At 50.7% G+C, this 22,592-nt stretch overlaps 2 protein-coding genes across 7 annotated transcripts; both read right to left on the reverse strand.

Moving 5' to 3' along the window:
* Nucleotides 1–546: 546 nt before the first annotated feature.
* Nucleotides 547–19,712, reverse strand: KCNE3 (potassium voltage-gated channel subfamily E regulatory subunit 3). Of its 6 annotated transcripts, none has more exons than XM_088140420.1 (2): nucleotides 19,600–19,712; nucleotides 547–1,152 (listed from the first exon to the last, which is right to left on the reverse strand). In XM_088140420.1, exon 2 carries the CDS (start codon nucleotides 1,121–1,123, stop codon nucleotides 845–847), a length of 279 nt encoding a protein of 92 aa, XP_087996546.1. In that variant the 5' UTR covers nucleotides 1,124–1,152; nucleotides 19,600–19,712; the 3' UTR covers nucleotides 547–844. The 6 variants fall into 6 exon arrangements, with proteins under 6 accessions (XP_087996546.1, XP_087996542.1, XP_087996543.1 ...); XM_088140416.1 differs by lacking the exon at nucleotides 19,600–19,712 and adding an exon at nucleotides 13,060–13,200 and having other exon boundaries at nucleotides 547–1,155; XM_088140417.1 differs by lacking the exon at nucleotides 19,600–19,712 and adding an exon at nucleotides 13,060–13,123.
* On the reverse strand, nucleotides 19,478–22,592 carry LIPT2 (lipoyl(octanoyl) transferase 2). Its single transcript, XM_088140415.1, has 2 exons — nucleotides 22,059–22,592; nucleotides 19,478–19,926 (listed from the first exon to the last, which is right to left on the reverse strand). The coding sequence occupies exons 1-2, from the start codon at nucleotides 22,528–22,530 to the stop codon at nucleotides 19,694–19,696; spliced, it is 705 nt and encodes a 234-aa protein (XP_087996541.1). The 5' UTR covers nucleotides 22,531–22,592; the 3' UTR covers nucleotides 19,478–19,693.

A 22,592-nucleotide genomic window follows, 5' to 3' on the forward strand; every position in this document is an offset into this window, starting at 1 on the left:
CCACCCTGAGTTAATCTGCTGCATTTCAGGGGGAACCGAAGTTCCCCGTGATGAAAGGGAACAAAGCATTAACATAACTCAGGAGTTGCTCCCAAGAGATCTCTCACGCTGCTCCAGAGGGAATACGGGATCCACCCACATCTGTTTTCATTCAAAAGCCATTTACAGCATGGCCCTAAGTTGGATTTTGGCTCCGAGTTTTGCTCCGCGTGGAAGAGAAGCACGCTCAGCCATAATTCAATTTGGTTTCAGTTAAGCGCTCTGCGTGAAACCAACCAATTATGTTCTGAGAGGCATGGTTTATAACCAAGACCCCGGATGCATGGCCCTGTAAACCCATGCAATGGTGGTTTATTCAGTAAACTATGGCTTGCATAATGTGGAAAGGACAAGTGTGCGTGTCTGTGAGAGAGAGAGACAGAGACAGAGAGAGAAATATCTCCCTCCAACCTTGTTGCACAAGAAGATCTACCAACATGTTCAAATGTTGAGGTGGCTAACAAATGTGGTAAGTAAATAAATAAATATCCTGAACCATTCCTGCATTCCAGCTTGTTTATTGGCTACTGGTAGGAAGAGGCAGATCCATAAAGTTTACTATTAGGAAAGTTCGTTAAAAAATCACAAAACCCAGCCCTTGTAAATGTGTAGCTTAAGTCAACCCTACCACCCCCTACAGCTTCTTTGCAGGCCCTGTTTCCTTTCCCCACATGTTAGTTTTGCCGCTCGTCAGAACAGAGGTGTTCCTCAAGTCTTGATGCAGAGACTCAACGCACCGTGAACAAGAGACTTCCCTGGTCAGAGAAGGCGTGGAGGAATCCATGGGTCCTCCTCTTTCCCTCCCTCAAATCATGGTCACCCGGTTCTTGATGTAAACGTGGTAGGGATCGCTCTGCTTGTCCACCTCCCGGGAACGGGTATAGCCGAGGATCAGACTCCCAACCGTCAGCGCAAACAGGATCATCACGAAAAGGATGTACATGTAGGCGTAGGAGTCTTTCTCCTCCTTGTCTTCCTTGCCCAGGTGGGGACACGGGTCCACACGGGAGAGGGTACGGTTCAAGGCCCTCAGCATCACCTCCAGCTTCTGGGACCAGCTCTCGGTCTGGTTTCCGGACATCATGGTCCTTGGCCAGTTTTGGGAGACAGCCGCTGCTGGGGGAGCGAAAAGAAAGCATTTCAGAATATCGGCCACCCCCTTCAAGAGCTGAATTGCCTCCCCAGGGAGAACTTTTGGGGACGGACCCCTCCCTCTAAAGCAGTGTTGTCCAAACTTGGCCACTTTAAGATGAGTGGACTTTAACTCCCAGACTTTAACTCCTTGCTGGCTGGGGAATTCTGGGAGTTGAAGTCCACTCATCTTAAAGTGGCCAAGTTTGGACAACACTGCTCTAAAGCGACCCAGATGTGGATGAGATGACAGGCCTCTGCTGAGGCAGCCCCCACACTTTCCAAGTCCTTACCCCAGAAGTCTGAAAAACGTCCTCCCTCGTGGTTTTTAGAGGATTTTTAAATACCATTTTATTTCACCACTTTATTTCAACCTTTCAAGGTTTTATTGGTGTCCATCTTGGTGGAGGAGGCTTGACTGATTATTGCTGATTTACTGTTACCACTGCTTTTATGCATTTGATTTATTGCATGGTTGTGGTGAGAATTTTGTCGTGGCCCGCCTGGAGATTTTTGAATTAGACTGGCTATAAAAATGCCCAAATAACAATTTAAGGAAATAAACCTGCAGGTCATTTATAGTCATCTTTTCAACCATACACTTGCTGGCTTATTTATTTATTTTACAATATTTTTACCCTACCGGTGAGGTCCCTAGCAAGATACAATAAAGCATTAAAACGAAAAAAATAAATTTACATTATAATAAAATGGTCAGCCACTCCCCCCTCCGTCATTCCCCCATATCCCAAATTATCTCTCAAGCAAAATCATCTTCACCCTTTTGTTGAAGACTGATTAAGAAGGGTGCCAGGCGGGCCTCCAAGGGAGAGGAATCTATAGAGAGAAGACTACATTTCCATTCACTCAGCAGCCGCTCTTTGCACATGCACAGGGGCCAGGCAGAATCTGCTTGAGGCAGAGAGTTCTTCAGGTCCTGCTGCTTGCTAGATATGTTGGAGTAGGAACCCACAGGAGGGTCAAACACTCAAGATAGTGGCTGTGGGGGCACAATCAAAGCCGCGCCCCCTTTTTCATGCACGTTGCATGTGCAACAGACATTAAAAAGGTGCAGGGCTTTAATCACACAGTTGTGGCCTGTGAAAGAATGTGGACCTGGTCTTGGGAATGAGGAAGGTATGTTTGAATGGTTCAGGAAAGCATTTCAGAAAAGTTGACTCCATCCTATCTAAATTTATATCTATAAAAGATATAGTGTAAAAGAGAAGAAAAAAAATAGAAGAAGAAGAAGAAAGAAGAAGGAGGAGGAGGAGGAGGGAAGGAAGGAAGGAAGGAAGGAAGGAAGGAAGGAAGGAAGGAAGGAAGGAAGGAAGGAAGGAAGGAAGGAAGGAAGGAAGGAAGGAAGGGGGGAAGGGGAGGGGAGGGGAGGGGAGGGGAGGGGAGGAAAGGAAAGGAAAGGAAAGGAAAGGAAAGGAAAGGAAAGGAAAGGAAAGGAAAGGAAAGGAAAGGAAAGGAAAGGAAAGGAAAGGAAAGGAAAGGAAAGGAAAGGAAGTATATAGTGAGGAGAGAAAAAAATATATAAAGAAACGACTTCCAACCTTAATCACAACAAGTATAAACGTTTTTGTATCTCTTCACCCCTTCTTAGTTTACAACCAATTATCTCTTCATCCCATATCCCATCTCTAAAAACTGACTCAGTCCTGAAAAGGAGGAAAGCATGAAAACTAAGATCAAGATAACCCCATCTTGATTTTGGTTGGTATAAGATGGAGTATAACAAGCTCCTATTATTCTACCCTACAACAGTAAAGAGTATTCTTGGAACCCCTGATGTTTCTGTTTCTTGAACTTGCCTCCACTGATATGGACTCCATCTTGACTTTTTCGACCCACCCCCATGCAGATGCTCCTGGGTAGGGCTCCCCAATCTTTTTGACTCTGTAGGAACCTCAGAGATTTTGAGAAACACTCGCACCAAATGGATGCCACATTGGGTACGGCCTCTGGTACCAGAAAACAAACTGGAGCAGTTAAGGAGTTAAAAGAAATTAGCCCGCAGCCGACTAAAAAAAAAAAAAGCAAGTTTATTTTCTAAGTGAAAGAATCTAGAAATACCTTTATGAAAAGCCAGGGGAGTAAAGAATTTGGTTTCCACCCAAAAAAGACAAAAACGAAACCCAACACTAATGCTACCGATAAAGTGTGAAATCCTGTTCCCCATGTTCGTTTCAGGTTTCATCATTTCAACACCAAACCCTGAAAATGTTTGAGAAAAAGTGCTCTGGGCCTTGGGCAAGCCCACCGTCCCCCTGCTAGCAACTGAAACTGCCCATTCTTTTCCAGCCTCTCGCGTGAGCCTCACAGAGATGCAGCTGCTTTAATGAATCCAGCGATTAACACAGCACATCTTTCATGCGACTCTTAGCCCGGCAGGGTCTTTTGGAGGTAGGGGGGGCCTGGAAAGAAAACCAAAGAGCAGAGAGGAGCTGGCCCCCCACAAGGTCCAAAGCACTTTTGCCCAATCGTTTTTGAAGGGGGCACGGCCAAACAATGATCCACAGGAGAAAGACGTCTCTTTCATGGAACTACCGTAAGTTCTTAGAAGAAGGGAAGAAACAGAGCAGTTTATAGGACAGTTATGGCCTCCCAGCTGAGTTAGCCCCCCATCTTTTGATGGCAGTGCAGCTGGTGTCCTCCAACTCCAATCACCCATAGGGAGTATCATGGCCACAGTGGCTGATGGGAACCAGAGGGCACCAAATCAGAGGACTGTTACCTTAATGCCTTGTGGGTGACCCTCAGAGCATCTCTTTATATTAGATCCTTGCCGATTATCCTCTCAGCCTCTCCCCCACCCCAAAAACGGTGGTCTTGTCCCTCGATTCTGCAACAGGTGTGCCTTTCAACCTAAAGATTGCCCACCCAAGTCTTTTCTCCACAGATCCGGTTCCAGTTAACCGTGCTGCTCTTTTCCAAACATCTCAGTAACCTGAGAGGTGATAAGAGAAGCGATGAGGAGATGCCGTACCTGGCCTCTTGTGTTTGGAGAACTCATGGGCAAATGACCGCACCCCATCCTACAAGGCGTCACGGGCTTTAAAGATGCAGATTTTTCCTCTAAGCCAGTGTTCCTCAACCTCAACAGCTTTAAGATGTGTGGACTTCAATGCCCAGAATCCCCCAGCTGGCTCGGGGATTCTGGGCATTGAAGTCCACACATCTTAAAGCTGTTGAGGTTGAGGAACACTGGTTTAGACTTGTGGTTACGTTCCCCAATGCACCCAAAGTGGAGCAGGACACCTTTGTTGTCCCAAAATGGTTCTCCCACATTCCTCCCTTTTAACTTTTTGAATGTTCACCACTTGACACATAGAGTTCACCTCCCATGGTCTACACTGAATGATGAATCCCAAAATCCATTGACAGCAAAACCGCATTATAATACAACAAGCCACTCTATCTCAAGCCCCCAATAGGAGCTTCTCCATCCACTCTGGGTTAGGAGGCCACATCCCAGGTTCTTCCCATCATTTCATCCGTACTCGGTTTATCCTTTTGGGTGGTTGCTTTAATTCTGTGAGCCGCCCAGAGCCCCAAAGGTGAGATGGGTGGCTCTTCAAATCGAATTAATAAATAGCCCATCAATCAATAATCAAGTCCACCAGGGAAATCCAGTATCTTTTCCATGGAATCCAATAGCAGCCTGCTGGATCTTCTTGGTGGATCGCAAGGGGCTCTCCTTCAATCAGGAATATAGGAAAAAAAATATTCCTGGCTAATATTATGAGAAGTTTCTCCTTTAGCAGCAGCATCATATCTGGTGACTCCATTTCTCTGACCCCCCCCCCCAAATGTTCTGCCATATCTATCAAAGCATCAGAGTATAAATACATTTTCTGATTTGGCTGACATTCCAGCAACCCCTAAACTGGAAATAGCATAGCAGCAAAACGTTCACTTTCTGTTACACACTTTTTAACATCGGCTTGTGTCTGCTGGAAGTGTGTAAACGAGGGGGGTGGAGTAGGATCGGCAATACGAAGCAAATAAGGACCCCCTTAACCTCAGCTTAACCCATTCTTTAGTTTCAACCCTTGCCCTAGATCAGTCTTTCTGAAACATTTTGCTCTCGGCCCCCTCCCCGCTTTAAAAAATGACGGAGCACCCCAAAAGAGCTTTTGTTTGTAAGGGTGATATTTATCGATATTTGGAGTATTAAAAAGTCAAATGGATGCATTCACTGCTGCTACTGCTTCTCACGATTACTGGAAAGGGTTTTAATATTGTATTATTTTTCAACATTTTGATTTCGTGGACCCGAGAGGGTCTTGGGGGACCCCAGACATCCTAGGACCACACTTTGGGAACAATGCACTGGATCCAACATGGCAGCTGGGTTTGCCCAATATACTAATCCAGGGTTCCTCAACCTTGGCCACTTGAAGATGTGTGGACTTCAACGCCCAGAATTCCCCAGCCAGCATGGCTGGCTGGGGAATTCTGGGCGTTGAAGTCCACACATCTTCAAGTGTGGACTTGAAGTCAAGTCTTCACGTGTGGACTTGAAGTCAGGTCTAAACCAGGGTTCCTCAACCTCAACAGCTTTAAGATGTGTGGACTTCAATGCCCAGAATTGAAGTCCACACATCTTAAAGCTGTTCAGGCTGAGGAACACTGGCTTAGAGGAAAAATGCTGGCTGGGGAATTCTGGGAGTTGAAGTCCACACATCTTCAAGTGGTCACGGTTGAGGAGCACTGTACTAATCTATACAACTTAACACCGTAATCTATATAACTTAATCAAGGTTTGTCCAATTAACCCAGTTTTCTGGGTTCCTGAGACAGATGGAACCATCACAGAGGCTCGACTGGGAGGCTCGGGTTCAAGGTGCAGACACAACCATCATGGTGAGCAGGTTGAAAGACCGACTATCTTAGGAAGGGCATCTCTGCTTCTCTTAAGACCCAAAGCAAGTTTCCTGGCCCCCCTCGACGTGGAAAGGAGGCGTAAGAAAGACAAACATGGAGAAAATGCCTTCTTCCGCAGAGCTGATAGCCAGATTACCCTTAAACATTATAATTAATGCAGTTCCTGGACTGGCAGGTTATCATGGACCTGCTTGGCTGGAACACTCAAGGCCCCTGCCAGCAATAAAACAAACGCTGATTTATCATCTAGCGTGAATTTGCACAACTGGGTGGAATCGGTCACCCACAGAACGGTACTTGTTCCTTCAAGCATAAGCCCCGTTGCATTCAACGGCACTCCCTTCGTCTTTGCAGCCTTTTGACTAAAGTGCTCAAGTGCGTGCCTGGAACTGCAAGAGTCGGGACCAGAATGAGCCTCCTTATGTTTGGCTCCCCCCAAGGCAAAGACTAGATTGGGCTCTATTATGGAAACCAGTCTGACTTGTTTCAGGTCTTGAGCTTCGAATATCCTGACCACTTCCTGATGGCCCTCATCCATTGCACGAATCAAGTGCTCTTTTAAGCAATTCAAAACCCATTTTAAGCCATTCAAAACCCATTCTTACGTTCCTCGTTTTCAAGGATCTGCTCCTTTCGTTCACCTTGGCAAGCCTTGGCTATCAATCAAAAACGATCTTCGTTTTTTCCCCTTGCACCCTATTCTTGTTCAAAGTATCTATAGATAATGTCTCGGTAACTGAGTGACGTCCTCAGGCTTTCCAAACTGAAGATTGTTGGCTTAATTCTTGGCAGTGGTAGTTTAAAAGGAACATCTGGTCCATGGCAAAACATCTGTTGCCAATAGAGAAGCCAGCATAACGCTCCATTGTCTGATTTGAAGACAACTCTGTATAAGTCATTCTTCAAATACTTCTATTTCTTTGCAGATACTTCCTTAATCTGCAATATTCAAATTTTACAATTAGATTGCTTGAACAAAGACAGTTGGAAGCTTCCTTTCTTTTTTTTAAAGAACAGAACGGCAAATTTTAATTTGATTATTTTAATTGTATCTTTTGTTCTGTTTACAGGGGTTTTATCTATTGTGTTTTTTCCTCGCAGGCTGGTTGGTTAGTTGCCCAAAGTTCCATATTGAAGATGGGCAGCCATCTATATTTTCCAAATAGATAAATACATGCATAAAGACAAACATCCATGCAAAAACAAAGAAAAATCTTCTAATGGAGTGCATTCTACTGTCAGTTTTGGTTGCACTTCTGAAAACTTTGCAAATAGGAATCATGCTTCATGTCCCTCCTCACTAGCTAGGGAAACGTAAATCAGGATTTACTGTAAGACTGTATGGTAGGCTCTCTATCTCAATGTTTCTCAACCTTGAAGACGTGTGGACTTCAACTCCCAGAATTCCCCAACTTTAAGATGGCTGGACTTCAATTCCCAGAATTCCCTAGCCAGCCATGCTGGCTGGGGAATTCTGGGAGTTGAAGTCCACACATCTTCAAGTTGCCAAGGTTGAGAAACACTGCATCTGGACCCATTCTTCCCCTAGGCTGGGGTCCCCCCAGCTCTGCAAATTTCCAAGCAGCATACCCATCCTGGCTGGGGATACTGGGAATTAGAGTCCAAACACAAGAAAGACAGGGAATGAGAAGGCTGGAAAAGAGGGATTCCCTACGTTTCCTTGACCTAGAGTCCTCCAGTGACTAGAAGGTTGGGAACGAGGGTCCAACACCTGGGGGGGGGGGAAGGTTTTTACTACGATCTGCAAAACCCAAACCAGAAGCCCTGCATGAAGCGAAATGCAGAACCGGTCACAGAGTCCTTTAACTTCCAGACAAATCTGAGTCAGCGTTCCAAGCAATCTTCTTTCCTGGTTGAGTGCCCTGGGGCACGAGATCGTGCAACACCCCCATCTTGGCAAGCGGTGAATGCCACTAAAGTTTCTGCCTTTTAATAAAATTGTTAGATGGAAAAGGTTCTGCCAGAGTCCTCCTGATTTCTGGCTATCATAAACTAAACCGGCTCTCCTCCTACAACAGCTGCAAGATCCAGTCTCTCCTTCACCCTATTCAACAGAGCGGTTGACAAAATCATTGATCTACCCAGAATTTGCAGAGACCAGATTCTGGCTGTTTGGCTGGTCTGGAAAGACCATCGCCCAGCTCTGCTGCAGGGAGAAGCACTCACCGTGCAGTCATGTGGATATGATTTTTTGCTACAGCACCACCCAAATCTACTAAGTCCTTAAACATTTAAAAATCTCAGAGAATTTTACAGACAACCCATTAGAACTAACTGGCTAGTGCAGAAAAGTCAGTGTGTAGGATGAGAAAGAACATTTGGATCTGAATTAGCCATCAAGGTTCTGGATCCAAATATTACAGACTGCTAATAAGGACCTACATACAGCTCTGCTAGGTCAGCCCAAAGCCCATCTTAATCCTGCATTTTGTTTCCAACAGGTGCCTTTGGGTGCAAGCAAAAGATGGAGACAGAATCTCCTCCCACTGTTGTTTCCCTGCACCTGGGGTCCGGAGGCACGTTGCCCCCAACCTGAAGGTCCCATGGAGTCTTCAGGACCAAGAGCCCTCAACAGACCTGCTCTCCATCAATTTATCCAACTCACTTTGAAAGTCAACCAAGTTAGTGGCCATCATCCTATTTGAAGAACATAAGAACATAGGAACAGCTGTGCTGGATCAGGCCAAGATCCGCCTAGTCTAGCATTTTGTTTCTCATAATGGCCAACCAGATGCCTCTGAGATTCTTGCAAGCAGAAGATGGGGATACACCCTTCTCCCTGCATCGTTTTCCTGCAGCTGGCTGCCCCACTGAGGAGGTAACATGGAGTTTTCAAAACTAAATGTCCTCTTTGGACAGATTCAATCCCCATTGAAAGCTACCCCAGTCGGTGGCCATCCCCATGCCTTGTGGGGAACGAATCCCGCAGGTTAATGATGTGCCTTTGAAGAAATGCTTTATCTGTCTGTTCTAAATTTCCTTCCAGTCAGCATTGTTGGATGACCCTCAGTCCAAGCGTTTGGACCGGAGCAAGAACATCCTTCTGCTGTTCCTTTTCTCCAGGTCAAGCGTTATTTTTGTTGACCTCAGTCTTCTCTCCCCACAGTCATCTTTTTTTCCAAGCTAAAGAGCCCCAAGACTTCTAGCTTTTTTCTTGTAAGGATGGGGTTCATTTAGGTTACCCCTTGATTTTTTTGACCATATCCTGCAGACACCCAAAGTCCAGCTGACTTTGCAGTGACTCAAGACCATCCTTCTCCTTCTCCTTCTCCTTCTCCTTCTCCTTCTCCTTCTCCTTCTCCTTCTCCTTCTCCTTCTCCTTCTCCTTCTCCTTCTCCTCCTCCTCCTCACCGCAATACATAAAGGTGAAACAGCAAACCAATAAGGTTAAGAACAGCACACCCCCTCCCCCCACAATACATGCCCTCCACCTGCAGCCACACATCCATGGGCCTCAAGGGGGGGAGGGCAAATGAGATCACGAGCATTATACAAATTCTGACGTTATGGACATCACTGCCACTTTTAACAGACACTTATGCACTTGTCCCAATGGCAACGCAGCCTGTCCCCGAATGCACCCAGTCTTCTTGCACCACACAGCCTCGGCTGTGAAACCTACTTTTACAAGCTGGGGGTCCCACTGACCCGTGAGGCTCCTCTTGCTCCCCACTCCAGGGGGGATTGGCTGCGTATTTCAGGAGCTGCCTGGTCTCCACTGGCCTTTTCTGAGTTGGCAAACCAGGAGAGGAACAGGGGGAGAACGTGCTCAGATGCCCAGGGCGCAAAGGCCCCCATAATTCCTTCCACTTGCACACCCCTAAGCACCTTCTGTGCAGCATGCCCTTCCCTAACCTGGCACCCTCCAGTGCTCTGGGGACCTTTTTTCTGGGGGGGGGGGGTGACTTCCAGTCAGTTTTTGACTCCTGGCGACTGCCTGCACCAGTCCCTGCAGTTTTCTTGGCAAAATTTTGGAAGTGGCTTGCCCTTGCCTCCTCCTTCCTGGGCTGAGCGAGAGGGACTGGCCAAGGGCATCCGGCTGGCTTCATGCCCAAGGCGGGACTAGAACTCGCCATCTCCCCGTTTCTAGCCCAGTGCCTTCACCACTACACCAAACTGGGTCTCTTGGGACTACAACTCCCAGAATACCCACCCAGCGTGGGCTTCTGGAGAGTGAAATCCAAACATGTTGGCTGCACAGAATATTCATTGCACGTGAAGAAGGAGAAGACGGAGGAAGAAGATGATGGAGGAGAAGAAGAGGGGGAAGAGGAGGAAGGAGGAGGAGGAGGAAGAAAAAGATGACGAAAGAGGAAGGAGAAGAAGAGAAGGAAGAGGAGGAGGAAGATGATGGAGGAGAAAGAACAGGAAGTTAATGGAGGAGGAGGAGGAGGAGGAGGAGGAGGAGGAGGAGGAGGAGGAAGGAAGCTTCTCTTCCCCCCATTGCCTGCTCCCTAATTCTTTCCCCTGGAAGCATTGGGAACGAAGCAGAACTTGAGACTGGCTGGAAAGCAAAGTCCACCCTGTGCTGTGGCTCTTCTTCTCGGGATGCGCGTGTGTGAGAAAACCAGGGACCCTTCTCCCCCCCCACCACATTAATGCCCCAGGTGAGGTCAGTGGGTCCAGACGGCAGCTTTCTTCCCGGAACCCGTAGGGAGCCCAGAAGGAGAGGCCAGGCGTTCCTCTCTCAGGCCCAGAGCACATCTGGGCTCCCTCAGGACTAAGAAGTCACTCTTTTGCAGAGGACATTCGTGCCCACGTGGCTAGTGGTGAAGGTGCCGGGCTAGCTTGGGGAGATCTGCCTCGGAAACCCTCTGGGTGACAGCCTACCTCGCAGGGTTGTTGTTCCGGGAACAACATAAAGTCAGATTGCCACAGAAGTAACCCTGAGCTCCTGAAGAAAAGATGGGACCAAAATATAACAACCCACCAACCGAAAAACACATAAAATATTGACCCCAACAGTGAAGAAAAACCCCATTCTGAGCAATGCTCCTGCAGGATTGTTGGGAGGGGCAGATCCTGAAGTCCACTCGATTTCCCAAATTGGCAATATTTAAAAAACAATTGGGAGTGTGTGTGTGTGTGTGTGTGTGTCTGTGTAGGGGGGTATTCTAGCCTTCTAAGGTATTTTGCCCGGGATCTTCAGGTATCCGGGACAAAGGAAGTTCATCAACAGGTTCTACAACCTGCATCTGCTCAGGTGAACGTGATGCACTCAAGGTTTCGTAACTTTTTTTTTAAAAGCCTGTCTTTAAAGGTGCAATATAGCTTCTGCTGTGTGTCTGGAGAGATTCATTTTACTGCCATCTGTCTAGAAATCCAGGAGGCTTCCATTTGTTTCTCCCATGATGTGGACAAGGACAAAGGTTGGCCTGTTTGCGTGCATTTTTAAAAAAAATAGCCATCACAATCTATTCTCACTCCAAACCAGGGTTTCTCAATCTTAGCAACTTTAAGATGGGTGAACTTCAACTCCCAGAAGTCCAGCCATCTTAAAGTTGGGGAATTCTGGGAGTTGAAGTTCACCTGTCTTAAACTCCCAGAATTGCCCAACTTTAAGATGGGTGGACTTCAACTCCCAGAATTCCCCAACTTTAAGATGGGTGGGCTTCAACTCCCAGAATCCCCCAGCCAGCCAGCTGGCTGGGGGATTCTGGGAGTTGAAGTCCACCCATCTTAAAGTTGCCAAGGTTAAGAAACCCTGCTCCAAACTCTTCTGAATGGCCACTGTTAATACTGTAAAGAAATTATCACTGCCGTATTTCCTGAATTTTTGCTCCCTCTGACCTCACTGTTTACAATTTCCACTCACTCAAGAATGGGTGTGTAAATACAATCCCAGCCTGCGATAAGACCACAGACCTCCAAGGAGAGCTGGCACGTCGCCCGTGAAAACGGCTGCTGACAAACAGGTCACAAGCTCTAAGGTGCCCCCAAGCTCCGTTTCACAAAATCAGAGCAGTTGGCACCCTGCGGGCTTTCCCCAGGAGCAGCGGGAGTGTGGGGCATCCGCAAGGAGGGTGGGGGGCATGGATGGTATCGCGACGGCTGCACGTCCTCTGTGCAGGTGGGACGCAGGCGGACAGGTACCTGAGCGATAGGTAAGGAGGGCGCTTGTGGCCCCCGAGGCTTCACACGCCCAGCAGCGTTCCCACCGGATCCAGATGGCGCCCCAGGTCAGGCTTCTGCCCCATTTGCAGGTCCAGGTTGCAACCAGAGGTGGATTTCAACACCCAGCCGGCGGTTTGGACAAACCACAAAACCGTTTCGAAATGAGCGCGCACGCGTCTTTCTCACCCACAGGCTGTGAGCTGTGAGCTGGAAATCCACGGGGTCCCTCTCGGCCAGGAACCCACACCGGCTGACTTCACCCATGCTTTCAATCCTCACGCCGGGTTGACCACACGCGATTCGTATCCCGGGTCCGTCTCACGAAGAGGCCCCACGCCGGTTCACTTCTGCTCACGCAACCTTCTGGCTGGGATCCCACAACCCGCTGACCCCCAAACGACACCAGCCCAGTTCCAGCCGGCCTGGGGGGCGCCGGAACAAAACGAGCAAACAGTCCGCGAAGCCCCTTCGGTTCGGCGGCGCGATACCTCTACCAACATCATCACCATCGTCGTCGTCATCATCATCGCGTTTTGGCTGCCGCCCACACCGTCCGCCCCCGGGCAGGGATGGCACGGGCGGGGAGGTGCCGGTCCCGGCCGAGGCCGAGCAAGAAAGAGGCGCTCTGCACGTGCCCGGGGGCGCCCTCGCCAGACGCCCTGCCCCCTAGTTCCAGGCTGCAGCCTCCCTCCCGCCCACGCACTCACCCACCCATCCAGCTCCCCGGGGCGCGCCGGGCTGGGGCGCCTGGCAGGCAGCCGAGCGAGCGAGCGAGCGGGCGGACCGCCCGAGCAGCCCCTCCGGCCCCCGCCGCCTCCTCCGCCCCGGCCGCGGCCCCGGCCCCGCTCCGCCGCCACTCACCTCTGCCCCGCGGCGCCCTCCAGCTGCGCGCCTCTCGGCCTCGCCCGCCAGCGCCGCTGGCCAAGCCCCGTCTTCGGGCGCCGCCTCGGGGCGTGGGGCGCGGGGCGAGGCCCGACAGCCCTTCCTCCGCCCGGGGACGCCCAGCCGCGCCAGCCGCGCCGGTCGAACTCCTGCCTGGCACCCGCGGGGCCCGGAGGCGGGGGGGGGGGTTCGCGGGCGCCAGAGGCAGGCGCGAGGCGCGACCTGCAGCCGCAGGTTTCCCATTTCGGCCGGCTGGGCGCCTGCTTGGGGCTCCGTCGTTTCCCCCACGCCCACCCGGCAAGGTAGGTAGGCTTGTTGGGGGGGGGGGACTGGCCACAGTGAGCCCGGGCGCCTTCGTGGCTGAGAGGGGGCTTAAACCCCGGGCTCCCCAGCCCAAGTCCACCAACCATCCTGTGAGGTTGGCTGGGCAGATCCTCGCCCCAAACCTCCAGCCACTGGCTTCACCGAAAGAAGGTTCGTGGCTCTCCTGGACGCAGCCTTTCCAAAGATGAAGTGTTGAACTTCAAGATCCATCCTCCCCAGCCAGCACTGCAGGGGGGAAGCTGAAGGCCAACCCACCCCCCACAAGGCAGATGGCAGAATAAAACCACTGAGCGACTGCCTGAACAATTTGGCCCATCCCTTGTAGGACTACAACTCCAACATCGCTGATCATTGGCAAGCCTGGCTGGGGACGATGGCCACTATAATCCAACATGACTGTGATGGGGGGAGCAAACACTGAGGAAGGGATAATGAATCTAAGTCCTCCCATTCCCTGCTAATTCAATAATGGCTAGACTACAACTCCCATCAGCTTCAGCCAGCACAGCCAGCCAGCTGCCACCTTGACCGCTCTGACCACCCCACATTTATTGAGCGGATCACTGAATCCATTTTCTGCACTTTGCACACTGCATTAAACCATCATTAACCCACAATGCCGGGTTGATAAACCTTCCTTCCCCACAGCAAATTTATCCAAGTTTAAAGCTAACCAAGTTTGATATTTAATTGAGCGGTAGCGGATACAGTGGGGGGAAGCGGTCTTGATTTTAAGGGAAGTGGAGGGTAGTTGAATGTGGGCCTTGGAACTCAAAAAAGTGGATTTTAATCAGTTCAGCCAGATCCCACAAAGGTGGAAGAAGCTTGCAGGAAAAGACGCTCCTAAGGGTGGGAATTCCTGAAGGAGGGAATTTAAAAAGAAAAAGTGGCCAACCTTTCCAGCAAGAAGGGAGGAGGAGGAGGAGGGCAAAAGAAAGCGATGTAGCGTTACTTGTGAGGAGGACCTGGGTGTTTTGATGGACCACGGATGAAGCCTCAGCCAGCAGCCAAAAAGGCAAGTGCAGTTATGGGCTGCGTCAACAGAGGTAGAGCGTCAGGATCATGGGAAAGTATGGTTTCCGCCTGGAAAAGTGTGTCCAGTTGTGGTCACCACAATATAAGCAGGAGGAGGAACCAGGAAGAGTGCGGGGGAGAGCCACAAAGATGGTGAGGGGCTTGGAGGCTCCACCCTCTGAAGAACGATGGAAGGAACTGGGTCTGTTTAGCCCAGACAAGAGAAGGCCGAAGGGAGACAGGGAAGCAGTCTTCTGCGATAGAGCAGAGGGTGTGGATTTATTCTCTATAGCAGGGTTGAGGAACCCTGTTCTATAGCACCAAGAGTAAGACAAGAACCAGCAAGCTTTAGACTGCAGCGCTCCTCAACCTTGGCAGCTTTAAGATGTGGGGAGGTCAACATGCTGGCTGGGGAATTCTGGGAATTGTAGTCCCCCCATCTTAAAGCTGCCACGGTCGAGAAACACTGCTTTAGACAGTGTTTCTCAACCTTGGCAACTTTAAGACAGGGGACTTCCACTCCCAGAATTCTCCCAGAGGGAGGGAGATTCTGGGAACTCTGGGAGTTGAAGGCCCCCCACCTTAGAGTCGCCAAGGTTGAAAAACACTGCTTTAAAAAGAGAGAGAGATCCAAACCCGTAATAAGGAGGAATTTCATGGTGGCACGCATCCCAACGTTTTGGTTATTCTGGGTTTTGGCTGGGAGGGCATCATGGGGCAAGTAGGACAAGGCTATGAGATTGCCCCTCTCTTCTATCTTCCTTCACCACCTGCTGACCTTCCCTGGGCCTGACACCCCCTTCCCCATAGCCCCGATGGTGCTTGAATTCAAGCCGGGCAACCTATTTGACTCACCCCCTTTTCCCCGATCTTCCCAGTCTTTTCCTTTCCTGCATTCCTGCTGCCAACCTTTGCTCCCACTCCAGGGCACGTTGGCCCCGAACGTGCATTTCAGTCCTTGCCTGGAGCACAGTGATGCGTTTGAGGTCAACCCCCCCCCAAAAAACTGCCCAAAACAGCTGTTCCATGCACGGAACATTTTGCACGCTCGCGTTATGGTTTAGAATTGCAGACTCCTAGACCTGGGAGGTACCATTTGGGCCCCCGGGTTGAACATCTCACCCAGAGCAGGAATCGAAATGAAGGGATCCCAGAGGCTGATCCGGGCTCTGCTTGAACACATCAATTATTGGTTCCACTAACAAACTCTCCTGTTGGGGAGTTTTTTTCCTGACATCCAATTGGAATCAGATCTGCTACACCTTGGAACTGTGGAAATGCCAGTCTCCAGGCATGAAATCCTTTCAAGGATTTGAAGAGGGCAATCTTGAGCCCCGCTTTCCGTTGCTGAAGGCCTCTGGCGCCTTCTATCTTTCGGCCGAAGGTTTGCGTATTTTCTGTTCTTCGTTGCCATTCTCTGAATTTGTTCCCATTTCTTTGAATCCTTTTTAAAGTGCGGTGCCCAGACCTGGATTCAGTACTCAAGGTGGAGTGACCAACCCAGAATAAAGTGGAACTATTCATTCTCATGCTGTGCACACACTTTTACTATTGTAGCCAAAACTGCATTCGCCTTTTTTGCATCTGCATCACATGGCTGCAGTCAAATACTATTCCTGGATCTTTCCCAGGTCAGACAATCCCCATCTTAAACCTGTGCATCTGATGTGTGTTTCCTAAGCGAAGGGCTTTGCACTTATATTTATTTTTCAGCATCTCTCTAGCCTCCCAAAAGAGGTCTAAATGTGACTGGTGCACAGGCCATGCAGAAGAGAGGACTAATTCTAACCAGCCTTGTCCTACTCATTCTAGACCTCCAGCCAAAACCTAAACCCACTAAAACTGCTCCTGCTTTTGGTTCATCCAGATGACCCACAAAGTATTTGCCTTATGCATGAAAAACACATTTTCCATTTTCTGCACATTATTCAAATAGAGCTGGTTTGGTATGTCATGCAAAGCCAACTAGGATCTGGGTTGCACAAGAGAATAACCAAACAGCTGCGTTCATTTAACATAGCATGTTGAAATAAACTGTATTCTGGCTTAAGGTGATGGCCTAATGCAGTGTTTCTCAACCTTGGCAACTTTAAGATGTGTGGACTTCAACTCCCAGAATTCCCCAGCCAACCATGCTGGCTAGAGAATTCTGGGAGTTGGAGTCCTCAAGTCTTAGAGTTGTCAAGGTTGAAAAACACTGGCCTAGTGAATATAAAAACGTCACATTAAACTCGTTTGTTTTCATCATGATTTACTCGATCAGCTACAATTGACTGAGATTATACATTATGTTAACCCATAAGCCATTTTCCTAAACTGTAATGGCTGAGTTCACCCATCAAGCTGAACCCACAGCGCACAAGCCAGATTGTGGTTTGTGAACCAATCTTTCTGTCAGCCACAGTTCTTGGAGAGCAAGCTTCCCTGGACACGACGGGCCTTACTTCCAAGTAAACGTGCTTTATTTATGTGCTTCTCATTTACCAGCAAAACCATTTTTCCCCCAACTCCGACCCTTCGCCAAGCAGCAGACGTGCTCTGAGCGTCCCCGAGGCTCCGTTGCTGAGCGAGGACGGCGTGTGCTTCTCCTGGCCTCGCCTCCCCGATGAAGAAACCCTGCCTTGCGTGGTGGGTTGGGCTTCAGCCTGGCAGCCCCTCCTGCCCCAGGGGAAGTTCAGATCGAAAATATGTTGATGCAGCCGGAGGAGGTCCCAGTTTTGCAAGATGCCCTGGCTCTCGAAGCCTGGCTACGGCAGTCTTCTTCCTAAGTCCTAAAGCCAAGTTGCGCCGAGGGAATTGCACTCTCGCCCTCCTAAAGAACAAGGCAGAACCGGTTAAGGGAGCCCGTCTCCGCCCCACCGGAGTGAGCCGCAAGGTTGCGCCTCTCCGGCCCGACACGCTGCAGAAGGTGAATGGGGATTCTGGCTGAGGGCGATGGGAGTCGTATTCTATCCTGTCTGGAGAGCAGGGTGGAAATCAGGCAGGAAGCCCAACCTGGGGTTCAACTTCCTTGAGGCTGCCGGCTGTCTGGCCCACCCCAGCTTTGGCACATTCGCGGTGCATTGTTTGGTGATGCACCCCGAGTCTGGCACGTTCACGATGCATTGTTTCATTTATGCAAAGCCAGAGCACGGGTTGGATAGTTAATTAGTTAGGGGAACCAGCCACTCCCTGCAGGCTTCGAGCCGGTTCTCAGATTGCAGTAAGCCATGATGGGTTTTGTAGTTCCATCTTCGGATCAGCTTTCAGTGCCCTTAAACTAGAACCGCAGCATTACACGTAACGCAGACACGTTTACTGTTTATTTATTTATTTATATTTAACTGTGGTCACCGCCTATCTCACTAGGAAGTGACTCCGGGCGGTTTACAATAAAAAAAACGAACCATAAACTAAACAGTTTAGTTTATGCCAGTACTAAACTGTGTGGAGCAGGATTTTCACGACGCAACAAACCACAATCAAACCCAACACACGGCAGCCTTGTTTTGTGCAAACCCAGTCTGGGTGTTTTTAGATTTTGGCTCGGTTTTTCATGCAGAGCCAGACAATTGGGTTAACTAGGTTTAAGCTAACTATGGTTAGGCATGCAAACCCAGCCATGAGGTTTTAGCATGTACCTGAGTGTTAATCAGCTTATCACCCAATGATATTTTAATTTATAAAAAACTATTTTAGGTAATTTCCTTTGGGCTATTTCCTACCAACCCCATTAAGGAGGCCCGACAGAAGCACTTGATGAAATTGAATTCCACCCACAAAACTTTGCACCATAATCAATGGGGAACGCTTTGTTATGGGCTGCGCCAAATTTATAGGGCCAATATCTGTAGGGACTTTAGAAGAGCCCTGAGATTGAATCAGGCCCCTGCATCCTGCATCGCTGGGCTGACCGGACACAGTGCCGGCTTTGCAACCAACGGCAGTGACCGCAAAAGGACGATGCGCGTACCGTGACGTTATCCCACTAGTGCCTCCATTATATTCTACCAGCTCTGAGGCAAGTAGGCCAGTCGCAGCATTTGGGTGACGACACCAACCGGTGTGCTTTCTCTTCTGCAGTCCCTCCTCCCTCTGCCCCGCGTGGACGTCCACGGCTGGACGCATTTGGGGAGCTCACAAGCATGGAAGGGAACAGGAGACCGCTCCCCGGCAACCCGTTCTGGAAGCTGTGGCTTCCGGTGAGAGCCACGGAGTCTCTGGTCTTCCACGAACCCCTTTCCAGCCCCTCCAGCTTGGTTATCATCCCGCAAACCACTGGCCCATTATTCCAGCACTGAGCCCCGGGCAGGGTGAAAAAGGGTTTCCGCCCGCTGCTCCCGAATCTCCCCGCAGAGGGTCTCACTGGACCACCTCAGAGGAGAAGAACTACTGACTGGTGGTTGATGCTATGTTCCTATCATCCTGTTCTTGCTGCCTTGCAGGAGTATGTACTCGCTTTCTTCTAAAACAAGAAGCAGAATTCTGAATATTCTTCACGTCAGAGACTGGCTGCACTCACACAAAAGGCTTGGGCTGAACCCATTTTCCAGGTTTATCCAACACACTGAAGCATCAACGGACCACGCAGACAGGGTTCAGCCCCGGGGCATTCCCAGCCGGGGAGAAAGACTGCAACCATGTACATTTGCAGTCAAGATGTCAGCTATAATCGTGATGGAAACCCCTCTTTTTTTGACACTTAACATTTCACACTTTTTTTACACACACAAAAGGGGCGGGGCTTTGCTTGTGCGGTCCTTGTCACCATCTTGACTTTTTGGACCTCCCCTACGGTCCCCCCTCCGCCCCCATCTGACATCATACCTAAACCACCAAAAGTCCCCCAACAGGATTCAGCTCATCTTAGCACATTTGTGCAACCGCAACTCTTGTTTTTAACCACTTAAGCATGCAATCCGAGTCCTCGGTTAGAGCAGCGTTTCTCAAACTTGGCCACTTTAAGACCTGGGACTTCAACTCCCAGAATTCCCCAGCCAGCCTTCTGCAAACCGGTTGCTTTCCTTCACCCCAGCTCTTTGCCTTTTACATCCACGCAGTATAAAAAGGAGGGTGCCAATCATGTTTGAATGACAAGTGTATTTAGAGGCGCATTAACCAATTTGGGGTACATGACCCAAAGGAACCCAGGGCCATCGTTGTCACCTCTGCTGCCAATGTTAGAAGACAGAATGCCCTTACGTTGTGCTGAAATTCTCTCCGCCAGGAAGAAAACGCGCTAGGAGGAGAACTCCGTAATCCAGGATCTTGTATTGTTATCAGCATTCTTGGCACATCATTCCTCTAAACTCGATTCCTCACTTAAACTACAGTTAAAGACTTCCTGGAAAGTTTCCAGAAAAGGCCCTGTGGCCTCTTCCACAGAGACGTGTCTCTGGAGTTCCTGGCTTAGAGAGGTCACCCCCAGCCCTTCCAGGCCACAGGGAACAATGTGGTCAAACCACGTCAGGTCGGTGCAGCAATTGAGGGCCAATCCGTGCGAGGTTATATGTCTTCCACAACGGACACCTGGAGGCCAAGGCAGAAGAGACGCGTTACTACAAGGGGCTGGCAAAGGAGGGCAGCATGTTTATCCAAACCCGCGGGTCTTGAGATTTTGGGGATGTTCAAGAGGTTCAAGAAAAGCACTCGGTCCACACAGGCTGATCTTGAAAAAACCAAGCATGGTGGGTTGCCTGGATGGGAGACCACCAGGTTAATTCCTGAGCTGCATCGGGAGCATCAGCTAATGACAGCTATTTTGGGAAGTTCAAAAAAACAATGGAAACAGGATACAAGCTCAGCTGGAGGGATCTTGACCGATTTGGATAAAAACAAGGAAAAGAATAAACTGTCAGCAATACTAGTGAAGCCTGAACACGGCGGCTGTATTTACATGACACGCTTTCCCATCCCAATTCACTCAATTTCTTGGATTCTGGGGGAGATGGGTGGCATATAAAATTAATTAATTCCACACAACACTCTGGATAATAAACTGTGACTTGTGCTAGGATGGTCAAGCATGCCGGTCTAACCGGTGGTTCACGGCTGTTAACTTCCACTGAACTGAAAGGTAGCAACTCCCAACCTTAAGGCTCTCACATCAAGCTGATTAACAATTAAATAAGCTTGACTTTTACATATTTTAATCAACGAGAGCATAATCAATTAGAATGGCAATTCTCATTAATCCGGCAGCATTTTCTCAACAGGGAATTTTTAAGACGTGTATTTGCAAGAGTCGTAGATGGCACCATGTCAGGAAAGTTACTTTTTGCTCTTGCTCACGCCCGGAGGAAAAGTGCTCCTAAAACCTTTCGTCTTTCACACCTTCACACCCCACTTCAAGGCAACAAAAGTCCGGCTTCAGAACAGTTGCAGATTTGAAACCAATCCGGCCGCTCACTAGGCCAAACTGGGCAGCCTTTCTCAACCAAAGTTGGTTCAACCAAGAACAGGCCTACTTAAAAGTTACACTGAATTACTGTACGATGAATTACTTTCATCATTTGCACTACGATCTGATGGGTTTTCTTTTATACTGGCTTAGCCTGTTGCCTGAACCGAGTCAGCAAGTCACAACTACAGACCCCAGTAGAAAAAAGGCCATTTCTGTTTTAGTGGGAAACAGACGTGGGCAGATGCCACAGGTCAGTAGGAGAGACCAGGCAACAGCTTCCTGATCTGGGGTTGATGCCAACAAGGCCCCAATTTCAGTGGCTGGAACAGCGCACCAGGTTGAGTGTGGCCACACATCCATTGCAAGAGCACACGTTGGGAAAAGCCTTCAAGGCACTTCTGGAGAGGTTGCAAGACCAGAGTTGCCATTAAGAGCCAAATTCAGCTCAAAAGGAGGGCCTGATTCCCTGTCCTTTAGGGTCAGGGTTGCCACCTGGTACACCCCCCTCTCTTTTTCGCCTCTCCCCGTGATGCAGAACATGGAAAGTGGGTTCCTGGAGCAGAAAGAGCTTGGGCCGGGTTCGTGGGCGTACGCTGGGCAGGCAGAATTAATTATAACCTCTTCGCTCCACAATCATGTCATTGACAAATCACAAATTAATTCTGTAATTTGTCATTGGTGGCAAGGGCCTCAATCCACCCCGCAATCTGTCCCAAGATTTTCGTCCCTCTATTTGCCTCCCTCTGGAGTCCTAGGGTTGGGTCTGCGGGCTGGGCGGGCCGGAAACATGGGCACGGTAGTCCCCTCTCAGTTTGCCCACTTTAGAGACTCAGGAGCAAGTCCATGGCCCAGGGAGGCAGGGACCGCAGGCACGTGTGTCCACCACTCCCTCCACCCCCCTCGGGAGCCCCAGGAGTGGGTCTGCAGGAGGCTGGCCAGGAACCACATGGACAGTAGTCCACTCTCCGTTTGCCCTGCTTTGGAGTCTGCAGGCCCGGCTGGCCGGGACCAGGGGCATAGGAGTCCCCCGTCCTTCCACCCCACTGTGGGGCCCCAGGAGTGGCCCCAGGGGGCCCAGGCTGGCCGGGGACCACGGGTATAGTGGCGCACTCTCCGTCTGCCCCAATTTGGAGCCTGCCGCGGGGCTGGCGGGGACCAGGGGTGTGGGAGCCCCCTTCCCCCCCGCGGCGGCCCCGCTGGTCCGCTCCCCCGGGGCCCGAGCGGGCAGCGGCCCTGGGCACGGCGGCGCGCCGCTCACCGATGGCGCAGAGCTTGCGGTCGCCCAGCCAGACGCCGGTGCGCGGCGGCGGGAGGGCGCGGGCGGCGGGCAGGCCGAGGCGGCGGCAGGCGTCGCGGGCCAGGCGCTCCAGCGCGGCCACGTAGGCGCGCAGGGCCAGCCCGCGGCGGCGCAGGTCCAGCACCGGGTAGGCCACCAGCTGCCCCGGGCCGTGGAAGGTCAGCTGCCCGCCGCGCGCCACGCGCGCCACCTCCGCGCCCAGCGCCCGCAGCCGCCGCTCCAGCGCCGCCGCCTCCGCCTCGCCGCCGCCCGGCCCGCGCAGCCCCGCCGTGTACACCGGGCCCGCCGGCTCCCACAGCACCAGCCGCTCCGCCGCCGCCGCCGCCGCCGCGCCCGGGCGCAGCAGCCGCGCCACGCCGAGCTCCTGCGCGCGCAGCGACTCCGCCAAGGACGCGCGCCCCAGGCGCACCAGCCGCACCGCCGGCCCGCGCATGGCCGCCGGGGCTTGCAGCCGCGCGCCCGCGGGCGCCACGCCACGCCCCTCCTCCTCCTCCG

This window comes from Python bivittatus, unplaced genomic scaffold, assembly GCF_059951505.1.
Source record: "Python bivittatus isolate LINGU-HERP-01145 unplaced genomic scaffold, Pbiv_v1 ctg000340_np1212, whole genome shotgun sequence".
NCBI classification, from domain to species: Eukaryota; Metazoa; Chordata; class Lepidosauria; order Squamata; family Pythonidae; genus Python; species Python bivittatus.